We start from the raw sequence: 25,902 nt of genomic DNA, 5'->3' as shown, positions 1-25,902 counted from the left end.
TTGCAATTATGATTTTTAAATATCACAGGTTGTAAGCAGCTGACAAAAACCAACCAAATAAAATGAATTCATGCTATTCTGCTAGAATCTTTGTTCTTGCTTCTCACAAGTCAATTTATCGATTTATCAATCAGAAATGGTTTCGACAAAGTTAACATACTTTTACTGGTTCATAAAAGAGATCTTCAACACCTTGAGCTAAGCCTCGTAATACACCGAATGGATTACCTAATACATCCAATCCTAAAACTAGTACATACATTTGTCTAACACCTTGGCCAACATAATGATGTGTAATTTCTGTACTCATTTGATTAATTGTCATGATACATGCTTGACGTTCGAAATAATCCAATCTAGAAGGAAGGAGAATGAAATTGATGTAAAACACATTTTTTAACGAAATAAACAGAGAAATAAAATTTCAAAGTGATCCAATCTATTCTATAGTTATTCTCATTATTATGATAAATTATTTAAGAAAAATTTTCATTTTATTTTAACATTAATGAACATTGGAAGTTTATATTAGGCAAAATATTGACTATACAAATTTTAATAAAGTTAATAGTATCCATGAAGTCACTGACAAATAGACTGAGCCATGTTGGTAAGTGTAGACTACGTGGTTGGGATCCGCGAAACGATAGCAAACGATGGTTAGAGACCTTGAATGATATGACTCAAAATCGTTGCAATTGTGCAGGTGCATACACTCTTTGTGTTCTCCCAAATTATAATCTTCTCAATTCTTCATGTCCATTATTTTCTTTCAAAATTTATTTCACTGTTTTATACTCCGTGAATAACATCTTCAAACCCTAATGTTTCAGATTACTGCTTATATTCTTACCGCGTCCACCACTACGGAATTTGAATCGACAACTGCATCTTTGTGCTAATATGGTGTGGCAACTCGAACTGATGTACATACGTACGAAGTTCTACGTTGTTACTGACTGACTGAACGAATGATCATGATTCACATCGATAAAGTAGGACACAACAAACTGGTGCCCAATAAACTCGCCCTTCGGTTGAGAGACGAATATCTCGACTATGCCACAAGTTGTCAAGAACCATTCGAGTTTAGTGGCCCGGGATCTGACTCCAGTTAGAGCGGACAAGTGATCAGTATTGAATGATTGCTGTCGAAATATACATCCTGACTATATAATTGTGAATACGTTTGTGTACTTTAATGTTAACTTATATCATATATATCTGATGGTAAAAAGGAGTAAAAGATTATATTGTTTACGATTAAATATGGATACACAACATAATCTTCGAATATTGTCTGATTGAATCACGGAGTAATATCAACCCATGATGAGCTTGTATTTCAAGAAATAATTCATTGACAGTTACAAACCACGAATAAATCGACAGCTTATAGTGATTTCAACCTAGTGATGTTAATGGTTAAGCGTTCACCGCGAGACCTGACTGTGCTGAGTCTGGTTCGTGAGTGCACACTTCTGTTCAATGTTCTCTGGTTTTGAATACTATCTTGAATAAGTTTAATCTGTGGCAAATACAATCTATAAATTAAACTAATCCTTACAAAATCCCCTCAATTAAGTTGTGTAATATAAGTTTGAAAACGTTAAAAGAAAACTTTTTTAAAGGGATATTAATATAACTGAGCTTGCTTACTTGAAAACTACATCTTGTACTTCAGTTAATGCTACACCAAGAGATTGCAAGAAAAGATTAAGTACTTCACTCGGGAAAGCCGACGATTTTCCTTCTGTACTACCAGTAAGAGAAAAACTGACGTGTATCTTGAGAAACAGAAAATTGTTAGAAAAAGAAAGTGATTATAGACTAAAGAATAGATCGGTTTTCGCCACCAAGTCTTCCTTCGCTAAAGTATAACATTGAAGTAAGACTCGTTAAAAACTATTGAAGTTACGTAATGACACAGTGAATAATACATACGAAAAAGAGGTGAAAACAGTGAGCAAAGGGTATGAAGAATAATAATATGTAGAATCGTTTGCTAGGCCTAATTCAGCCAATGAAAAGGTAAGAGTGTAACAAATTTTCCATAAATATAAATAGTTTATTTCGATAATTCAATGAGAAGACGAAGTTTATCAGAATTATGTGATATATTTGCACAATACATTTCGAACAATCTGATCACACATATACTTGTTAAGAACATTTGTATATGAAAATTAAAAGGTCAACTAGAGAAGTTGAGGGTAAGTCATGACAAAGGAAAAATAATAAAGTACACAAAAATAAATGTGATTACCACTCTGGATAATAAATCAGTATTACCAGGGTAGGTTAAGTGTAAGGACGGATTGTTTTTGAACACATAAAGGGGGTTTTAATTTCCGTATAGCCAAGGCTTCAATAAACCTTAGTATACGTCCTTGAAGGCTTTTGTATAACACTACAAATGCTGATTTGATGTCAACCTTATGACCCGTCTCAATCAAGCGAGTTTATATTACGTTACCATTCAGAGGCGACACAAATAGTCTCATGTTGAAACGGAGACTTAAATTAGCTATCAACCAGACATTTTATGCAGCCCAACTTGTCATTATCGAAAAGACAAGGTCTATGTTTCACCAAAAGCCCAAACAGCACGAAAGCGATTGTGTCTATCAATTTACATGTATGTGTGTAAACACGTACATAGGGAGGAGCAATCGTGATTTGCAATTAAGGGTGGGTGAACATCTACCAAAATGGTTGCAGAATCAGATGAATTACAATGGTCAAATAAGATCACAGGATAGACAGAGATCATCCTCGATTGCGAAACATTTGATTGAGACATCAAATCAGCATTTGTAGTGTTATACAAAAGCCTTCAAGGACGTATACTAAGGTTTATTGAAGCCTTGGCTATACGGAAATTAAAACCCCCTTTATGTGTTCAAAAACAATCCGTCCTTACACTTAACCTACCCTGGTAATACTGATTTATTATCCAGAGTGGTAATCACATTTGTTTTTGTGTACTTTACTATTTTTCCTTTGTCATGACTTACCCTCAACTTCTCTAGTTGACCTTTTAATTTTCATATACAAATGTTCTTAACAAGTATATGTGTGATCAGATTGTTCGAAATGTATTGTGCAAATATATCACATAATTCTGATAAACTTCGTCTTCTCGTTGCATTATCGAAATTTATCAAAGGGACTAATTGTTTTAAATAGTTTAGCTGTTAGCTCGAATCCTTGCGGCTTCTGTTACGAGTGAGAGATGAGATCGAAGATAAACCATCCAGCTCAGAGAACAAAACTCCACCAAAATCATCCACCTGAGCTACAAATCTTCTCCACCATCTCATAAACTACTTTATTACTCTATTTACTACATGGCCACTAATGATCAAGTGTGATAGAGCGGAGCTGAGTTTTATTGTTATCACTGACTCATAAACTGCTTTAATTGGATTAATATTTCCATATATCCATATAAATATTAGTGTTGGAATAAAGCCGGATGAGGATCTAATTGGAAACAATGTTCGCTTATATACGTTGCTCTGATTTACAATATAATAATTTTTAATATCTCGAAAAAACACCTTAGTAACTCTTTTTTTAATTCATATTACCCCACTACTGACTTATCGCTATTATCTGATCAAATACATTTGCTTCGTTGATATGTGCCTATTCTCAGTTTCAATGCTTGCATGCCTTCTTGAATCTTATCCTTATTTAATTCACCATTACGATCTAAAATAAAAAGTGCCACAGTAAATTCATTCACAAGGTTTGAATGTTTAACTACACTCATAAATGTAAGAAAAACCTATCAAAACTTACTTTGATCGGTGAAATATGAAAACTATCAAAAATGGATCGATTCCCATCTAGCAGGTGAGCTTGTACAACTGGTGAATCAATCAATTTACTAGTGATCAAAAGATAATCATGTTTGAACGCCTCCTCCTAAAGTGTTATAAGATTAAACAAAGTGAAAGGTGAAAAAAAATCAACGAAAAGCAATGAATTAGAATAAGTTTCATACTGTTTGAAAAGAGGAAAGAATCACCATTATTTTTCTAAGTGATCAATATAACAAGATCATAAAAATTGAAAATATCATCATGAAGAAGAGATTTAGGCTCTTGAGAATTAACATTATGTTTCAATTCTGGATAATATGGCCACACAACGAACAGAGACAATCATGATGATGAGGATGACGAAATTAAAAAGAATGAAATAGTTAATTCATTTTAACAAAAAGGACAACATTCTGATTTATTCACAATAAGGTAATCAAGACAATTATGGATAGGGAATGATCAGTTGCTAATTTGATAGCCAGACAGAAAAAGAATAACAGAAGACACAGACAAAAAAATCTTCCACTTAACAATGGACGTATAGGTGTGTGATAACAAGAACAAGACGTGAAGTTATTGACTGATTACTCGATTATTGTGACCGATAGTAATAGACGTTGGATGAAATAGCTCAGAATCGATCTCTGTTGTACAGATGTATTGATTCTTCGTCTACACTAGGATTCTCTATTTCAAAACTATTTCATAACTTTTATTCTGTGTGTTCATTCTTTATTCTCAAATCACATTGTTTATACCCAATGTTTTTCTACCACCACTACTGATATTACTGGTACTTCCTACTTCGACTGTTCTGAGACTTATCTTGATAATTTCATTTCGATGTGTTGATTTAGTGTGGTAATTTGAGTTGATGTACAGCTCTGCCAAGGTCTTATGTAGCACATGACTAACTGGAACGATACATTTTTGTACGCAATGAATTAAACCTAAATACAACTAGGTAAACTGATTTAAATAAATGGAACAATATTATTCTTTGTGTCGATCGATGATTGATTAAATCAAACTAGATAGTTTATCATTGTCTATTATATATTGATGCTAGGACATTACTTATATTTATCTTCGGATAGACAGGAGAATTGACACATTACGTAATGAATGATATTTGTATAGTTGATAAACAGACGAAAATCAGTCACCATTACAGATATACACAATTAAAGGCAATTATTTATTGAAATGTCAACATCACATATTCATTTGAGTAACGTCATCAAACAAACCGAAAAGAAATATACAAAGTGATAAGTTAACAATAATTGATCCAATTAGAAAATACCCCTCCCACACACAAATACTATTTCAACACAGCAGTCAAGTCAACCGAAACATGCGAACGTGCACGCGGTGAAAACAAATTCACTTGGTAATGGAATGAGAATTGAACGAGTTTTAAGAAAAATCAATAAACAAACAGTCGATCAGCATAAGTCTGAATGATATGCGGTTCAGATTCTCACCTTTAAAGATTCCACCTATAATGTTTCATAATTTAATTTATATGGATACATATATATTGTATATAAATGTATATACAAGGTGAAAAAATTCCATTCTAGCTTAATTGCATAAAACAAATCCTTTATAATAAGTAAATGGATGGTGGCTAGCAGTGGAATCCAGGACGCACGTTCCCTCCCGTTTTGAACTCATCAGCTGGGTGTACCTACATCCCAGAGTTGATGTACACTCAGGGACACGAACCTAGTACCGCTAGCTTCAAACGCCATCGTGTTATCCACTTAGCTACTGAGTCTCGATAGGACAAAAACGCGAGTCTTGGATTGCACTGCTAGCCACCATCCATTTCTGCATATAATTACGATTGTACAGTTCCAGTAGATAATATCTTTGAAATAAAAATTATCTTTGTTGAAACATCTTCATTTTGAGTAAAATAGACTCTGTTGGTCATCATCGATACATGTTAGTGTTAAACTGTCTAATGATCACTTATATGATAAACCTAGTTTTTTTAAAAAAATAACAGGAATCTTAGATAAAGAAATGATATGCATACAATAATATTACTTACCTTAGATGTATGGGTTACAGAAGAAGCAAAGAAATTGGTTATATCATAAAGAAAGCCTTGGTCAAGTTTAAGTTGCATCTCTTGTATAAGAACATGGAAGTATCTATGAATAGGAGAAACGGGGACAGTTTTAGACAGAAAATGACAATTACTGACTAAAATTCAGGATTATGTCATTGACACCATGAATTAAGTCCAGTTAGATAGCCTTTCAAGGTCATGAAGGAATGTAGAGCTGTCTCAATTTTGCATGAGACTCATAAGCAGGTCGAAACTTGAGACTTCAGATATGGCGGTGAGTACTTAAACTTTAGGTTGCTAAGACAGCACCGAATACGGGTCTGATTTCAATTGGTTCCCAATAATACAAAGCCATTATCCATTGCTATCGATAAGTAACCGTCTCATATTCGGTACGGTTAAAATACACTAATCACGGCTATTCCCATATTAGTATGAAACAGTTGTCCAGTACTTCCTAGTTTTCAACCGTTGTGTGATTAAGGCCAGTTCACAGTGTAAACTATAAAATTCAACAATCCCCACAAATTGCTAATACTTGCAATTCAGGATTATTCATTCATGTAAAGTCACTACTTAATATTCTCAAGTACTATATACTATGTATTTTATACTGGTTACATGGATATGTTCACGGTGAACGTTCACCGATGTTCAGAAATGACTAATGAATTTGAGTACCAAAAACCTACTATGAGTATCACACACCCTACGGGAGTAATTTTTGATGATATGAAACATTTCAATCCCTCCTCCTCTTGTGTTAACTCCTGTCCCAAACAATCGCAACCGTAATTTCAGGAGGCCGATAAACTGTATTCTTCTGGAACCAACTCAATGAACTTAATAACGAGAGGGCGATTTTCATGTCACCCCTTCACATTATTTGAACGACAGGAGAAATATAGTTGATGATCTATTATCATTTCATTTTAATGAACAAAAAACCTTTATGGTAAGTACAGAACTTTGACTACATTCTGTAATGCGTTCGAAGTAGTTAACTTTGAGTAATTTTCATTAAATCATTTGATTAACATAGGGACAACAAACATAATTGACTGAAGTTAGACTCGTACAATATTGTATCCCGACCCAGTAGTCTAGAGTTTAAGTGTTTGTACATGAGACCAAAGGTCCTGGACTCGATTGAAGGATACGAGGTTCTGGACACGCACTGCTGAGGGCTCGCCTACTAGGATGAAATGACCATCCAGCGCTTCCAGATGTTTGATGATTGTCTAACTTATATTGACCTATGATTTCAATGAAATACAGTTAGGTTAATTCAGATTATTAAGCAACATTCATAGCTCAAGTATGTCGAAATGCAGAAATTCAAAGCAATAATAATAACTTACTTAAATCGAAATGAACCCGGATTCGCTGTACGTCCAATAATTGCTGACCATTCAAATAACGGTTTAACACCTGTAATATACCGATAGATTTTGTTAGAAAAAGTAATTAGTACGGTAGTGTATTTTGTGTGGTTCACTTACGGGTATCTTCAAAAATCAGTTAGTGAAAATGATTCATTGGTTGAAATTAAGGGATAAATACTTTCCAGGTTGTCTTTGACATTACTTAACTAGAAGTGAGTTTTTTTTTCTAGAATGATCTAATCTGATTTTAAATGGCTGAAGATAGGTCTGTACTGAAATGTCTGGGATTGAATATTATTTAAATAGACTGACACAAAAGACTTGACAGTTTGAGGAAACATGCCTATTGTCAACAGTTATTTAAATTAGAATCAAGCAGACAAACAAACATAAGTGACGTAGAGTCTGACAAAAATAAGCGTTAGTTAAAGTCGATATACCACATCAACAAGATAAAGTGAATAAGAGAGATGAGGGAACGAACATGAAACGGGCGAAAGAACATTGGAATTCAAGATCTAGGAAAACAATAAAGAGTTGAACGAACCTTTGTCATTATGATCGATTCAGAGTGATGTTACCTAATGTCTCTAATCATAAGTCACGATAATTGAGCGGATTCCGACTACTTAGCCCGTTATTTATCAACATGGTTCAATTTGATAGTCGATAGTTATATGCACTGATGTCACGCTTTGGTTTGACCAGCCACATACCTTCTAAACTAGAGTTAATCAGAGCCATCTAAATCATTAATCATCGATTCAAGCAGTTAATGACGTTCTGGATCAATTGTAGACTTACAATGTTAATTTCTATTTCCACTTATAATTTAAACCGGTTAAAAATATAATATAAAACCGATCCAAGTTACATAATCAGTTAAAATGTTGGGCTGTAGTGAAATGGAAAAAACTGTGACTTGAAAAAAAAGAGTAAACAAATTATGAATGATATAGAATGCTCTTATCAGATACTATAATACGTAGATTGTTATTTTCTAAACTCAGTATAACATTCAGCTTATTAAACTAAATGTTAGAATGCTTCTCTTTAATGTTGTTCACACAGAAAAAAATAACTATTGAGACATTGTTGATTACCTGAATCAAGTGCCACAGATTTCGGCTGAGGAAAAGCTGACAATACCACAGGAAAATTAGAATCAAGTCGTTGACTGTCAATCTGAGAAATATAAAGGGGCAGACAGATAAACATAACGAAAGGGATGGAGAAATAAACAATTATTAAAAATAAGATTGGATAAATTATAATTATCAAACGAAAAATTCAGCTATTTCTCAATCGTCAAACCAAAAGCGCCACACAATGAAAATCAGTGGGACGAAATCAATGTTGTGTTAATATTTATGATTAAAAATATAGACTAATAGTACACAATGTAGTAATTCAATAAGTTCAATGGTTGGTGCCAATCACCAATTTGAGTCCCCAAAATTACGAAATACATTTACTAACCTGTAATCGAAACAATTTAGCATGTAATTGCATTTGACTAATAGATGATTTATACTGTAAAAATACACCCGGATCAAATGCACGCGTTATCCCATATTGATCCGGTTTCAACATAATCATTCGATTGAAATCTACTTCTATTGGTTGATGTGTATCAGTTAATTTGACAATGCTGAGTCTAACTTTGTCTGCATCATTCGATGCGTTCACAAAATTGGTATAAGCGCGTTCTAAATTTTCGCTTAAAGCCAGTTGTAATGGTTTTAAACGATTGCCACGTTTTATCTGACTCCACCGAACACCAGAACTAGTAATGACAATTTGAGGAGAAAAAAATTAGAATAAAGATAAAGTATAGTTTAATTTCTCTTACTTTAATGATTATGGATATTTACAGGAGCGATAGAAGGATAAAATGAAACTTAGAAAGCTAATTGTTCATTTGTGAGTTAGATTGCTTTTCTAAGAGTTAATCAGTCAGTCAGTCATATGCTACATAAGAACTTGGCAGAGCTGTACATCAACTCAAATTACCACACTAAATCAACACATCGAAATGAAATTATCAAGATAAGTCTCAGAACAGTCGAAGTAGGAAGTACCAGTAATATCAGTAGTGGTGGTAGAAAAACATTGGGTATAAACAATGTGATTTGAGAATAAAGAATGAACACACAGAATAAAAGTTATGAAACAGTTTTGAAATAGAGAATCCTAGTGTAGACGAAGAATCAATACATCTGTACAATAGAAATCGATTTTTTAGCCATTTAACAAAACGTCTCGAACCACTAATTACGATAGTTCTGCGGACCTTAACCAGTTGATATATAATTACTTGAATGGTGTAGTACAACAGTCAATGACTTCAGGGACTGGTCTCACGTGTTGGTTTTAGCGCCCCTAACTTTCTCCTAACCTACTTCTGCATTAGACAACATCGCAGTTGATGAAGATTCACCACTTCGTCAAACGACTTGTCATCTTTACTTACCACTCAATGACTAAATTCAGCATAGATCACTAGGTAGCCCAAAAAGACGTGAGATCGAAAACTGGAAATATACTTTATTCTTGATTTTTAAATAAGTCTGAATCGTTCTCTAGGTACTTAGGTGTAAGTCATAGTCCATATTTGAGGTCTAATGATATTACCCGGTTCCCAAAGCTGAAATAGGTGAAGTGAGGATCGGATCTGAGAATTAGTGATCGAAAATCGGACGCCATAGCCAATAAGCTACCACATCTATAAGGCAAAACGGTACTGAGCTCCCTTCAGTTAGCGCTCCACAAGGCTCATTCAAACGTACGATGATTATAGACGTTAGTATTTTTGGAACTAATATTAGTCAAACTGATTCTTCTTTGGTTGTTCCAAGAGGATTTTTATCCTTTCTTATAAACTGGGACGACTAACGGTCAAGACTAGTCAAATATGACTATGTCTAGTTCCGAGATTTTAGCTGTGCTGAGACTGGATCACTTACCTCAAAGATTTCCGAAGCTATTCTATCTAAAATTCTACCATCTGTCACTTTTCAACTTCACAAAAAGTCGCGAGACTTGTATTGATTTGCCTTTCAAGTTGTACACAAATAAACTGTTGGTTAAAATGTTCTGCCCATCCGACACAGCCAGATCTTTTAATGCCTGTTTCTTTGACGAGTCAGAATAGTTGTCTGCCATAACCTATCGGTGCCGCCTTTCCCATCACTTTTGATTTGGACATAACCCCAATTGTAAGCTTCAATTCGACTCATTAATTGGTGTTAAAATATTTTGGCAGACCTCGATAATTCATAGAATCAGTCGTCAGAAAGATGAGAGAACGAATTCTCAAGAAACTTTCAAAATAACTCTAGAAAACTACCAATTGTGCTACCAATTTTAGTATGTTTTCCAGAAACTGGTTTACTGTACTACATGATATAATCGCGTAAGTTATAAGTATAAAATAAACAACATTAATGTGGTAGGTCAAGGGCCTAAACCTCTGATATTCTGATCGCCACAGTGTAGATATGTGGATCTCTAATGAAGGGATACATCAGGGATATGGTATAGTATTTGTAGGTTTAAATACTATTGGTAATTTTGTAAAACTGTTCTGTTACTTTAGATTATTACATGTAAAGATTACCTACATACATAAGATTCTATAGCTTCAGAAAATGACATTGCCAAATAGGAAATTTTCTTCACTGAAACATCTTTATTCTTTTTATATGAGTATCTTCTAAGCAAAAGTTGATTTATTTTCCATTTCTTGTAATATGGAAGAATGTTAAAAATGATATGACTTGTAATTGAGATCATGAACCGACCAATGTTAGACCACCACTGAAAACCTGGAAGCAATGGACGGTCGTTTCGTTCTAGTATGCGACTCCGCAGCAGTGAGCACCCAGGTTTTCAATAGTAATCTAACATTGATCGGTTCATAATCTCAATTACAGGTCAACAATCTCCATAGCCCTATACTGAGATGATTCGTGTTTATGAATGAAACTGTGCAAATGTTTATTTATTTCAACACATGGATATTGGTACAAGAGAGCGCCAATATATATGCGCCACACAAAACAATGAGAATTCGAAGAGAAATAGAAAAAAAAACTAAGGAGCGCAAAAGAAAAAGAGAACAATAACGAAGAGATTGGTGTAAGGTAGTGTGGTATTAACGAGAGAACGGAAAGGTACAATCAGAAGAAATCTTTCAGGTAAGGGAGACACAACCACTTTTTATGAAGAAAGTAAAAGAAGGTTACAGCAGGATCGCCACTGACTTCTATTCTGAGCCATATCTGATAACGTCTCTAGCCACTGTGTAGCACCATCTCTCAGACCCCAACCAGGGAGTCGTGAAGGACCAACACAAGCCAGTCCTTTGCAGCTTTCTTTCATACCACGACACCATGTCATGCACTGACCACCTCTCCGATTCTTCCAACCAGTCCCAGAGGCGGCAAATAATGCACGATGTGGAATTCTCTGGGATGACATTCGTAGAACATGTCCAAGCCACTTAAGTCGGTGTTTCAAGATGGAGACACCAATTGCATTATCGTCTCTGTGACCGAACACACGATACCGAACCTCTGCATTACTGACATGGTGTTGCCACTGAATGTCAGCAATCCTTCGGAGACAGCGATGATCGAACACAGAGAGACGTCTAACGTCCTCAACTCGGAGAGACCAGGTTTCACAAGCATAGAGCAAATCTGCTCTCACCGACGCGTTGTAGATCCGACCTTTTACGGCCAGACTAACATCACGAAGGCGCCAAAGGTGACCCAGATTGGCATAAGCCGCTCTGGCTTTCACTATACGTGCATTGATCTCATCACTCACACCTCCCACCAGCACTTATGATGCTACCCAAATACACGAACTTCTCGACTACGTCTATCTGCTCACCATCCAGGGTGAGTACAGGATTGGAATCCTTCCAGTCTTGTAGAAGTACTTTGCACTTAGAAGGTGCAAAGCACATACCATACCTACGGACACTGATTGCCAACTGATTAAGTGCGGATTGCATGCCTTGGGCATTATCGCACAGTAAGACAATATCGTCCGCATACTCAAGGTCGAGAAGTCTTTCTCCAGTCAACAGATCCACACCACCATTACTTACATTCATCAGAGCTGTTTCCAGAATGTCATCGATGGCAAAGTTGAAGAGGAATGGTGAGATTGGGCAACCCTGCCTAACCCCACTGCTGGAATGGAACAATGGAGAAAGGTGGTTGTATGCCCTCACTCTGCCTGAGGTGTTTTTATATAGGGCTTTTAGGATATTAATAAACTTCTCAGGCACACCCTTCTTCAATAGACAATCCCAGAGAACAGTCCTGTCCAACGAATCGAAGGCAGCCCTGATGTCAAGAAACACTACGATTGTTGGCCTTTGATAAGTATGGCGGTGTTCTAACATTTGGCGGAGGGTGAAGATATGATCAATACATCCTCGACCAGAACGAAAACCAGCCTGCTCCTCTCGAGTCAATCTTTCTCCGGTTTTGAACAACCTACGAAGTATGACGGAAGCCAATAGCTTGGACGCAATCGGAAGTAGACTTATCCCCGATAGTTGTTACAGGAACAACGTGAACCCTTTTAAGGATAGGGACAACTATCGACTCATTCCATGACGTTGGTACACTCTCTAGTTCCCAAACCTTTGTAAACAACGTCGTCAATTCCTTAGTCAAAAAGTCACCACCACTTTCTTTTTAAAAAAAAATATTAGACTAGATTTTGTATGCTTAGTTTTCCACTTATCTCAACATAATGGATATATATATATATATATATATATATATATATATATATATATGTGCAAGTGTTCGACAAATTACATCTCGGAATTAATTTGTGACTACTGACTAACAACTGATAAAAACACAAGAAATCTATAAGGGCCAATGATGAAACTAACCTTGTAATAGATACATAAGCTAATTCTGCTCGTGAATGATTATCAACTAATGAAATACCAATTGATTGAAGAGAAATAACAATTTCTTGGTCAATCGGTTCAAGATCAGAACTCTAGAAGTTGGTAATGAAAGCGAACAATAAATATGTAAACAAAAATACAGATATAAATGGTACATAAAAATATGCGTAAGTCATAAAACGCAACAACATTTCGGAAATTCATCAGCTGACGACAAATCATTCTGAATGTCTAGTTATCATTTTTACAAGTGCTCAAATTATATATCTAAACCCGAAAAATAGTGATATTAGAAACTATGGGAATTTATTGAAATTTACAGCGGTAACATGCTTCTCTGATAAAATAGCTATAATATCAACTTAGTGATGACATTGGTTTGCAATCTTAATACATTGATAAAGTAAACTGTGTGAAAAGTTTATTCACTGAGGTTCCTCCTAAAATGCATAATCTGTTCTTCTCTATAACTAGATAAAAGGTCATTTCATAGTGTATTGTATACACATTAACCTCACAAAAAGAGATATGAATGACGGGCTTGAACAAGACATTATTTCATTTTCATGTATATCCTTCCAAGTTATAACATAATATCAACTTTCCTGTAGATCAAACCGATAAAGTAAAAAAATGGTAAAACATTTAGTGTGAAATTATTTCCAAGAAATCGGCGGTCTGAAGACATTAGTCACACACATATACAAGATGGGATATCTTCTTAATGACTGCTAGTTTAACTTTCACTCATGTTTTTCGTAATTAAATTACTGACTGCTTTCAAAATCATTGAGATTGTGCTATTTGAACAAGTGCTAAAATCTTCATCAATCAATGAGATGTAAGTCAGGTGGAACCGGGCCAAACAACACGTTCTTAGATTAGCGTAATGTTTTCAACATTATTTCTATTTTTAATTCAGTATGACAATTTTCTAACAAAATAATGTTTTTTGAATTGAGTCAGAATTCAATTAGTAGCTTGTATTTTTGCAGTAATTCTGCGTATTCACCCTATGTGTGATAAGTATTAACCAATTATCAATGTCCAACTGAAACCAATTCACGAAATTGTGTAACTGACTCCTTCCGTGACTAGTGGAGTTTAACCGTGTCGGGCGAAAAGCAGTGATCTATAGGTGAAGAGTTGGTGCAAAACCGAAGGCTCTGTGTTTGAGGCTTGCGTGCGGGATCGTGGACGCACGCTGTTAAGGAATCCCATGCTAGGACGAAACAGTGGCTTAATATTCCCGTGCTTTCAATGATGGTCTAACTTAGACCGGTTCATGATTTCAATGAAATTCAACAACCTCCACGACCTCATACTGTGAATCACGTGTTAGTCGAGCATACAACAGATGTAACATACACATTATTTAACTTCATATTTATTGATATTTTTGATAAAATAATACAGAGTGAAAACTATTAAAATACAAGTTATTATCATTTAGAGATTATAAATAGTGCAAATTTAGTGAATCTATAAAGCATTGATGATATATTTTAGGAAAACTTAATCAAAATAAGAGAGAATGACTTACTAATCGAGCATTTTTAGCAACACTTGCATTTTGTGTAAATAATAAAACACGTTGCATATTCCACATAAATGAAACCAAATATGCTTTGGTATTATTCACTTTAAATTCTTCAATAGAGTCCTGCAAAATAGGGAAAATAAACAATAATAATAATAGTAATGTTAATTGTTTAGCCGTAGAATTAAGGATATACCATTAGATTAAATGTAAAGTCTGGGGTATGAATAAAGATGAAAGAAATAACAGACATAGCCATACTACTGATGATATAACGTCTCTGACTGTGAAGCTGGGTGACACGAGATCGAATCCGCCAGGGAGCACCAGTTCCCTCAAGATTACAGGTACATCTTGCTGACGAGTGCCAAGTAGCACGAAACCCGAGTCCAGGGTTTCCTGTTGACTACCTCCAACCACCATCTAATTAAAAATGAAGAATTTGATGGAGTTTTGTTCTCTGAGCTGGATAGTTTGGTCGTGGAGCTTTCATCGTTCTTGTGAACGACATCATCAGTACAAACTTCAGATCTGAAGAACGATGAAAGCTCCACGACCAAACCATCCAGATCAGAGGACAAAACTCCATCAAAATCATCCACCTGAGCTACAAATCTTCCCCACCATCTCAAAATGAAGAATACTTCAGAGGACAATTTTTTGCAATAACTCTATCACCAGGCTCTACGGTTATAAGTCCATAATTATTGTGATCTTTTTACAAAGGCCCATACAAAGTATGTATTCATTAATTTGATAATGTTATACGTTAAAAATGATGAACGTTTGCATCTGTTATCACATATTACTTCAAAATGGTGTTATTAGTAAATTAGAAAGGTCATTTAATTGAGGTCAGAATGATTTGAAGTAGTGTCCAGTCACAATAAGTAGAATAGTATTATAGCGAAAATGAAAATGCAAAACGTCGTGTGAATAAAATGAATAGTAGGAAAATTTCATATTGTTAATTGAGGTAATAATAATAATATCGTTGTGTGAATATAATATGTAATAAGAGAGGTGTTATCAAGGTAATTACGATGAAAAAGAATTCATGTGAATTGGGAATGATGAATGTGAAGATTAAGATAGATATAATCAGAAAAAAATTGGAGGGAAAATAAGAGAACTATAACATTCAATTTAGGTATCTGGTGATCCAGTCATGAGCCAAGGTAAACATAGTGGCTGGATATACCTTTTCTGGATATATAAGTTCTGTTTTCTGGCGTTGATCCAGTTGACTTCAGCTTTGCGGAGCAGCCGTAATCTAGCTCCTTTAGGTAGGTTCTTTGGAACTTGATATAAAACAGAAAGCTTCATCTCTTTTAATCTGATGTTCATTATCTACCGAGTGAGAAATAATAGTACTGTTGATCGATTTAATAACTTTTTGCCAACCATGATAGTATATGATTACGAACACGCAAGGATAAAGCCCTCTGAGGACAGCCTGTGCAACTAGCTCCACAGGAACAGTTGAATTGATATGCCCACATGATGAAGCCTATCATCCATAACCTATCCTTGATTTGTTGTTTAAATACAGGTTTAGTTGAGAAAATTACATGTAACTTGGCCTCGTGAAACGTCCTTTCAACAGTTCTTTTGAGTCAACATATTAAGATGTTACCTATTATATCCCCTTTAAAATCTAGTTTCAGATGTACGGTATTTTACTGACTGAGTCACAATTTCTTTTTTTTATTACCTTCAACTAGGAATCTCCTGACGAAATATATACACAATTATTCACACGACGTTTTGCATTTTCATTTTCGCTATAATACTATTCTACTTATTGTGACTGGACACTACTTCAAATCATTCTGACCTCAATTAAATGACCTTTCTAATTTACAAATAACACCATTTTGAAGTAATATGTGATAACAGATGCAAACGTTCATCATTTTTAACGTATAACATTATCAAATTAATGAATATATGCCTTATTTTGGCCTTTGTAAAATACCATAGTTATCATCGTCTAACATATCCACGTATTGATGCGTGTTCTGAGACAAAATACTATTTAACAGGATTTCGAGCATCGTTACATAACATGGAGTTTAGAAAAAGTTGAGTTGGAGAATAGCTGAAAGATTTGATGTCCGGGTTTATATAGTCACGACTTCTTAAACTACACACCAATTGAATAGTCTAAGCATCTATATATAAAATCTTGGATTATTTCACTAAATATGACTAAATGATTCGTCAACAAATATGTACATTACACTCAGTAACAAGAACCTTCGTAAACAGAATAAGAAATATTCTGTTTCATTAGTTGACGAGTAGCTTAAAAGGAATAGCGAAACATGAATTTATAGATATAAACTTGAGGATTAATGAAAACGTAATGCCATTAGTGAGCAAATGACTACCTTGTTCAGTTAATGGTTACCTAAAGATTATCGCAATTTAACATTCCTATTCATTACGAACACATATTAATTCGCTAATAGATAATTAGTATTATCAATGCCCCGATACGACAGATGGTGGGGAAAGTCAGCTCTTCCTCTCGAAACGCTTTCATATAACCATGCGTATAAAGCCACTGTCAAGGAAGTCTTATTCATTGCCTCCTTGAGGCGTTGTTGTTTATGAAATTGACAGGACGAAAAGCGAATGTCCGGTGCTTTGATAGGGTTGGTGGATACGGAGGATTCACCTAAGGGAGCTGGAAAACCCTGATTCCAAACCAATGGTGCGCATGGACTCCAGGATCCTAAGGGAACAAATGGCATATGAACCAACTGTTGGTCACCGGCTACCATGGGACTGCATCTCCTCATGTTTCTCCACTGTCTTGTGGATTAGATCTCTAGGTCAAAGACTCGAAGAGTGGCCCACTAAGAAAATCACCTGCTTCGATTCGGCGGCCCAGGCAGTATCCCAGCCCTCATACAAATCAAATGACGAAATGTGATGCATATATATATATATATGGTGCCTCCTTGTACCAATATTTGTCTTTAAATAAAATAAATGAATTACCAACTCTAAAAAACAAAATTAGATAATTGTATTCCAAGTATTATTCTCATAAATATCGTTCGTATGGATTATGATATAACGACTGAACTTACATAAGTTAACTTATTTGAATGACGATTATCGGTTTCATTACAATAGAAAATTAATTCACGTTTTGCTTGAGGACAATCCCATGCATACATGATAGACATACCAGCATCTAACCGATGAACTGTATGTTGAAGTCCACTAGAAGAGATGAAAGAAATTTATGTTATGAATTAGTATTTCATTTATAAACATTCAAATGTTTACATGTACAAGATGTACTTATTAATTACAATTGTTTTTTTCCCCACAAATTATTATATGACGATAATTGATATAAAGAAAAATAGAATAGTCAAAAACAAAGAATGTTCGAGCGAACAAGTAGTTCATTCTTTTCAGTGCATATTGCCAGCCACCACGATGTCTTAGATTGTACATTTTCGTAACGTGTACAGCAAAATGTCATAAGCGTAGAATGTAAACACAGTTTCAAAAAGGAGAATTTAATGTGTGACTAACTTTAGAACTACTAATATGAACTTATTTTGGAGTATTATCTACTAAGAACTGAGGGAATTTATAAATTAGCAATTCAAATACGTCATGGAGCTTTAATCAGTTTCTAATATTGCGCAATTAGTATATGAATATGGTTTAAAAATATATACATTTTCAAAATTAAAAACTTAACCATCTCATTTGTAGGTTGGCTATTAGAGCAGTGTGATAATCCTCATTCAATACCATAAACTCAAATAACGATCGAAGATATGATTGGTAATGATGCGATGTGAACAAGATGATCTCAGGTGCTGATAGAGGTATGAAGGCGGTTGTCATTTCCCGACTGTCCACACCGTGGCTGAAATTTTCTTCTTGAGGGTACTGAAGAGGAAGCTGATTCAGTGATGGTCTTAGTGACCTGGGAAAGTGACTGCAAAGCCCAAGGGACAACTGCTTGAGGCTGGTCGCTTACGACTTATTTATGGGAAGTTGTTGATGTGTTAGTTTCGCACTTCAAAAGGCCTTAAAGCTAGATAAGGAAATCTGTGAGGTAAGGTGAGGTGCGGTATTTTTAGGGTCGGACTTTGATAATCCTTCCCTTTCGTTGTGAGAAGGCAACACTGTTGTACATGTCGGTTGTCCGAGGGGAACGTCCTATTTCTGTCACACTCCTCTACAGTCAGCAACAGAACTTTGCTCTCTGACCATGAGTTTGTTACTTTTAATCTTACCGTTCTACAACCAACCTGCCTGGCATAAAAGGGCCTAAAACAATATTTGTTCCAACCAATATAGCTCGATCGAGTCAACGTGTTAGTTAAGCCCGACTGCCACATCAGGGTAGCAGCTACGGTCAACATGATGTGACGTACGCTCGTTAAACACGTTGTAGATATATGGTACAAACCAAAAGATGAAAAGACTTATTTATTACATAAAACAATATAGTAAATAATAAACGTAAAATACGCTACATTCCTATAGATTTTCCTTGCAAACGATTGATTTATAAAAGGACGAAGACAACTAAGGAAATTATTATTTTACTGAATAACATCTTCATACGATTTCAAAACAATCTTAAGGATGAGTAACACAAATAAACAGAAAAAACATGTAATCATTTTTCGTTTATCTTTCTTTTATAACCACTAACCTTTGGTGATAGAACACTGGTTGTGAATCATTTAGATTATTGACGAGACGCACTAAAGCCATACCCTCTTGATACATTTGCAAAGTGATTACAGTTGTTTCTTCAGTTGTCTCCACTTCAACAAATATACCAGGATACTGCAATAAATTTTCGGTTTGAAGGACAAAAAATAAATGCGTGATATTTAAAATTATGTAGTACGCACATTATATTCAATTTTTACTACGAAAAAAATCAATGCATTTGAGATTATGAAGTTATTGAGATTGTAACACTTTTCCCTGTTAAACAATTAGTTACCCAATAAACTATCATCTCGTAATCGATACACCCGAACAGCTGAACAATAACGTCTTAAACTGTGTAACCGAGTGATGCGGACTAGAACAGCACAGGGGGGATCAGTTCCCTAAAGGGATCTCTTGCTGATGAATCCAAACTAGCGCGAAACTTAGGTCAAGAAGAGTATCATGAAGACCACCATTTTACACTTCAACATAGTTCACGTGATGCTCAGCCATTTAGACTAATGGTCATACTACAATTTGGTTGATAGAATTCGATCAGTACAAGACTAGATAACTATGATGTCGGTCAACCAATTGTCAATCACATATAAACTTGATAATAACCCCAGGTTGTATAAGTATGTTTTATACATTAAAAGATAAACTCACTTTTTCGTCTAATTTCATTAATATTGAATGTGATTCATAAAATGGAAATGCTGCAGTCACAATATTCTCTGCTACACGACATTTTAATAACATATTCTTTGAATTTGCTGCATGTGGCCAAAATGGTACAGCTTCACCAGCTGGAACTTTTATCCATTCTGTATTTGTGGACTGTGTAGATTTTGTGTCAGTTTCATCCACTTCACAACACTCGATATTTATCTATATAAGTAAAGAATTGGTGATAATTAATTGACAAAGTATAGATGAGTAAATGACGATTTTAATAGTCAGTCAGTGAGTCAGTCAGCTACAACGTAGGACCAGGCACATAAGTGCATCGGTCCAAGTTGCTATACCTCATTAACACAACAAGATGGACACCGGATTCATAAATGTAGTTAATTCAGAGGTGGTGATATATAAAAGAAAGATTGCAATAAGGATACAGTACAGGAAGAAAGAATTAGTTCGTAGGAAGAAAGATATGAAGCGATTTTAATCTCTTAGTTTAAGGGAAGATAGAGAGTGTATACACCGATGCCATTGTGATCGATTCTGAACCATGTCACCAAGAGTCCCCAACCATTGGTTACGATTGTCACGCGGACCACAACCAAGTAGTCTGCATCTCCCAACATGGCTCAGACTAGAAGTTAGTGACTTCAAGCACTGATGCTACGTTTTGGTTTGGCCGCCCCTAACTTTCTTCCAACAATCTCCAGTTTTAATAGTTGAACTCAAGAGTCAATCTAAGCTAGATCATCATTGAACATTTAGAAGCACTGAACAGCCATTTGTCCAAATTTTCAATGATGGTCTAGTTTAGAATTGATTCATGAATTTAACTATTAAAATTACTACAATCTCCACAAACCCCCATTCTGATAACGATTGTGAGAATATTATAGTATTGATTAGCTCTGGAAATACTACTAACCAGAGATATGAGTAAGAAGTTGAGAGTTTGAGCCAACAAAGGTGGAATAATAATGGATAATTCAATAACAGAAATAATCATGATAAAATTGTTAAACAAACAACAACAATTATCACTTACATTAGCTTTATTGATAATTATGAAATAAGGCATAAATGTAACAATTTTTGTTAAACCAGAACTAGATAAATCGATTTTCACTCCAATCTGTAAAATAAAAGAACAAAGGAACCCATTTCATGACCAATATTACTTCATAGTGTAATTCATGATAGAAGTCAGTAGAAAACGACAATTAAAATTCAATTTAAAAACATTCTGTTTATTTGAGTAGGAAAAAATCCACAAGGAATTTCTAAACATTATTACGAGAGTAGGTAGTTAAGAAGAAAAATATACACATGGATAACTGAGTGGTAACCTCTCTCTCTCTCTCTGTGTGTGTGTGTGTGTGTGTACAGACAATACTCGTTGAAAGAGGTTTGGATACAGAATTCGAACACTAGTCCGTCCATAAATCCTAAATTTTTGAGTAGTGAAAAACTTGTCCCTTATTTTTGATGTTGCATTGTTAAATACACCAATGAATTATTATGCCAAGTCAGTTTGCCTGGTAGCAATTTTGCAAAGACATTGATGGAATTCGACCAATATTAAGGACTAGACAAGAAAATATTAGTTACCAATATACTGAATATAAATATTTACAAACGTTGCTATAAAGTGAGCTTTACGTGTTAGTAATAACGTTCTAAATTTCTATTTATTCGTTAGTACAAAGGAAATAAGTGGTGGATTTTGATAAACAAAGGCAATGAAACTAAGTAATTAACACTGAATATTGTCAGTACACAATGAGTGAGAATATTTTCTCCTCATTCCGATAACAGTTAATGCGAATAATCCCGTAATTTGAAAATCAGTATGTAGGAGTTTGGGATCAAAATTGGTGATTTGTAAGATTTTACTATATATAAGTGAAAATTTTATGCGAAACAAATAGAATGAAATAGTAAACAAAACATTTCATTATATCTACAGTTGTATCAAGGTTTTCAAAGAGCCAACAACTCCTTTTCCAACAATCGGATAACCGATGTGAGAGGACCAAAGCTCAAAAGAAATCCCCGTAAGGTTGAGAAGTACTGAACTACTGAACTGAACTGAACCACTCGACTGAACTAAAGTAAATAGAATTTCCAAGATTTTTTATTTATGACGCAAACCACCTTAACATTAATGAAACTATCGTCTAAAGCTATGATCTTTGACAAAATTATTTGTGCATATAACGTAAATGACTATTAGCGTTGGTAGCTTTTAACTAAAAACGATTCACTTCTCGGTAATGAATAATAATAATAATAATAACAGTAAACCTTGTATCCAACCTATCTTTCCAGTTTAGTCAAATGGTTAAATAGCTCACTATTTTAGTAGAAAATAATAGAATGTGAATTTAACTATTAATCAACTAATTGATATGCAACGTAAGATTAAAAGATTTTGCTTTGTTCCTTTATACTATTTAAACTTGGGTTAATTTAATTTGGTTCTTTATTCCCTGAAGAAAGAAGCTTACAATCAGTCACGAAACGTCAGAAAATTTAATTTTTCTACTCATTAGGATATTACAAATACATTGTTTTTATTTTTATCTATAACAATTTACCCAATGCTCAATTTATTTGAAATTATCAAGTAAAACCTTGGTAATGATACCAACGTAACATTTGTTAAACAACTGGAAATAAGGAGGAAGGTATTTTATTCGATAGGGAACACCAGTTAAGAGCATCCATAAGCGTGAGGGGTCTGCTGGTCCTTGCGATGCCTGAGCCCATGTTACTCAATCAGAAAAGTTACCACTGAGCTATTCAAGTCGCGATTGACCACCACCTGTATGGCTGAGATGTTTACACACTAATTAATCGTTCGCAAAGATTATCAATGTCATGTTGTTTAGTCCTTAGTGTTAACCGCATTCTTCCAGTCACATGATATACTCGAACCGATAATCTAACTATTCTATCAAGAACCCGATGGACATAAGAACGAGAATTTATCAACACAATACTTAGCAATCAATAAGTGGAATGAATTTCGCTGTATAGTACAATCGTTTACATTTCATGTAGAACGAGATGCCTTTCGTCACTCCCTGATCAATAATCATAGGTTACTTCCATGGGACATCTTGTCACAAAGAAAGCAATTACAATAAAAGACAATTACTTAATGAAATTAATTGTCATAATTTGAATACCATTGATTTATTTCCTGAAACAAAATTCTATATTCTGTTCAATATTTAACAATGAATTAATAATATAGGTGAAAACCCAATTTTTTCTAAAAGCAAATAAAAATATGATACTACTAACTTCATACGACATTTTTGACTTTGTTGTACAATGTACACGTCCTGAACTACCAACTGTATCCAATGAGAATTTATCTGACCAATTCGATTCACATACACGAAGATTAGCCTATTAGGATGACAAAGAAAACAAAGAGCTTTAAAAAGAAAGATGATCATGTTATTGTATATGATGAAAGCAATAGAAAAAATGGCAAATATATTAAGCCGTAAAATAGGAATTGAAAAAAAGTGTATTAAGTAATCAAAACAAAAGTACAATAAGTGGTTGGCAACGACCAAACAGACTCTTTAAACTTGTTTTTTCTTTTAATACGTTTTTTTATGATTAAGAGATCAAAAAGATTGCAGTTAAACACTATCCAGTATGTGTATAAGGCCATCAAATTCTATAAACTGACAGATACCACTTCAGTCTACTGTCAACCGTCTAATGCGATTATCATATAATGCCAGTGCTGACTAACAACATTTTTTAAAGGAAATCTTAATCTTGGACGGAAATCAATCTTGATCTATAAAGTTACTGATTGTTAACATGAACCATATCAGTAGGTTTGGAATGTCCGACAACAGTTGGCGCAAAAGTTGTAATCAATGACTAGAGGTATTGTGTGATATGATGCTAAAATTGGTTGCAGAGGAACAATTGCACTATCTCTCGCTTTATTTAAATCAGTAACTGAATATCATTCCGAACTTTTCGTAATTCAATCTCGTTCCTCTGCTTCGAATTATAATTTTTAAAAAAATGAAATTTAGATCTAAATTGGAGATGAAATTAATTCCTCTCTCTTTGCTTTTCAGCATAATAATTTTGTTTCTGATTATGATGAATTAGTAATCTTCATCACACAAATAATGCATCTAATAACCGAATATAAAAACCTATACATTGGGTTAATTAATTCACATAACTAGGTAAATTTGGTTGAGTGAGCTCTAGAGTAATCAATCTATCAAGCATGTGATTGAACTCAATGTCTCATCATAACTTATTCCTTTTCTCAGACTTGTATAAAATTATATAAACGTCTTTTGTGATTATCTCCATTATAGCATCGAACAATAGTTAGTTTTACGTAAAAACGAAATGAAGTGAATAAAACACAAACGTCATTAATATTAGATAGTAAGGTGAATAGTTGGTGCGAAAAAAGATAATTATTTCTCAAAGAAAATAGCATCGACAAAGCTTCGTTTTAGGGAATGAACATAGCGTTTAGTATTATTATTATTATTAGCATTGCTTATAATTTGAAACTGAAAATTATAATAAACGAACATTGAAAAAAATAAAAGCAAGATGTGACAGCCTATAAATGGTGTGAAACAATAATAAAATACATTTATTCGTTAGATACCATGAAAAAGAAACCGGGGAAATAAATGATCTTCCCTCTTACACCTTAGCATAGACTAGCAACAAAGCAGAATAATTATTTAGAAAGCAAATTGATTATAAAAAGCAATTATCAACAAAGAATTTTCTTCTCAAATTCTAATAAAAATCACTAACTAACAAACTAGTGAATATTAGAAACAGTAATAAAGCAGATATGATTGTTTAAAACAAAAGTCATAATGATATTAATTACAATATAATCGGTAGTCATTAAAATATTGACAGAGACCTGTATTTTACTGTCGAATTTCAATGCGCGACCATCACCAGCTCCACGAGTTGTCGATGTATGAGTTTTACGTTTTCTTGACATACTTCGACAGCAGCAACTTGAATTACAAGAATTTCGACAACATCTAGAAAGATGCCACCATTTTCTAGATGATGATGAGTTATTTTTAGAATGTTTTGATTTAGTTTTACGATTGAATGATGTTGTTGCCGTTGGAACTGAATGATCCAATGTTGTTATTTCTTCTGTACCATGATTCACTACATCATAGTTGTTATTATTAGATATAGACATATTTGGTTGTATTACTTGATGCGATGAAGCGAGTAATTGTTCATTTTCATCGTCTTCATCAGAACAGAATGAACTAAAACTATGATTTCGTTGTATCTATTTTTTTATTTGATTTGTGTGTAGATTAATACAATAATGTAATAATAAATAGGATACATGGTAAAGGATGAAGTGAAGAAAAAAAGTATTAAATAAACAAAGAAATTGTTAAAAATTTGGTTATTTAATGAACATGCTTCATTTACACAATTGATATGGTGATAGAGAAGATTTGTAACTTAGGAAATAGCTGAGTGCAACCAATCAAATTTTAGGTCAACATGAATCTTGTAGAAATTTATAGATCGGTTCATGACTTCAATGAAATTCGACAATCTCTGTAACCCCATGGTGAAAATTATCATATGCTTACTAGTGATCAGTTCAGATGAGCAATTACCGGCGTTCTAGTGAGAAGCCATGACCAATGGTGCTAATCAGTGTCGGA

At 34.2% G+C, this 25,902-nt stretch overlaps 1 protein-coding gene across 1 annotated transcript in view; it reads right to left on the bottom strand.

Annotated features, from left to right (window-relative positions):
• The window catches only part of VPS13A (Vacuolar protein sorting-associated protein 13A), a gene marked incomplete at its 5' end in the record, with an annotated part of 134,599 nt that overhangs the window by 17,397 nt on the left and 91,300 nt on the right, over positions 1 to 25,902 (bottom strand). Inside the window, 14 exons of the mRNA XM_051219127.1 lie at positions 161 to 356; positions 1,660 to 1,787; positions 3,808 to 3,933; positions 5,896 to 5,998; positions 7,278 to 7,347; positions 8,405 to 8,486; positions 8,781 to 9,087; positions 13,225 to 13,337; positions 14,789 to 14,908; positions 17,887 to 18,022; positions 19,485 to 19,621; positions 20,162 to 20,383; positions 21,222 to 21,308; positions 23,486 to 23,593. Coding sequence (XP_051067354.1) covers positions 161 to 356; positions 1,660 to 1,787; positions 3,808 to 3,933; positions 5,896 to 5,998; positions 7,278 to 7,347; positions 8,405 to 8,486; positions 8,781 to 9,087; positions 13,225 to 13,337; positions 14,789 to 14,908; positions 17,887 to 18,022; positions 19,485 to 19,621; positions 20,162 to 20,383; positions 21,222 to 21,308; positions 23,486 to 23,593 — 1,935 coding nt within the window. The remainder of the gene's footprint in view (positions 1 to 160; positions 357 to 1,659; positions 1,788 to 3,807; positions 3,934 to 5,895; positions 5,999 to 7,277; positions 7,348 to 8,404; positions 8,487 to 8,780; positions 9,088 to 13,224; positions 13,338 to 14,788; positions 14,909 to 17,886; positions 18,023 to 19,484; positions 19,622 to 20,161; positions 20,384 to 21,221; positions 21,309 to 23,485; positions 23,594 to 25,902) is intronic.

The sequence above is a fragment of the Schistosoma haematobium genome, chromosome 2, assembly GCF_000699445.3.
Source record: "Schistosoma haematobium chromosome 2, whole genome shotgun sequence".
NCBI classification, from domain to species: Eukaryota; Metazoa; Platyhelminthes; class Trematoda; order Strigeidida; family Schistosomatidae; genus Schistosoma; species Schistosoma haematobium.
This window is presented reverse-complemented; position numbering and strand designations above follow the sequence as displayed.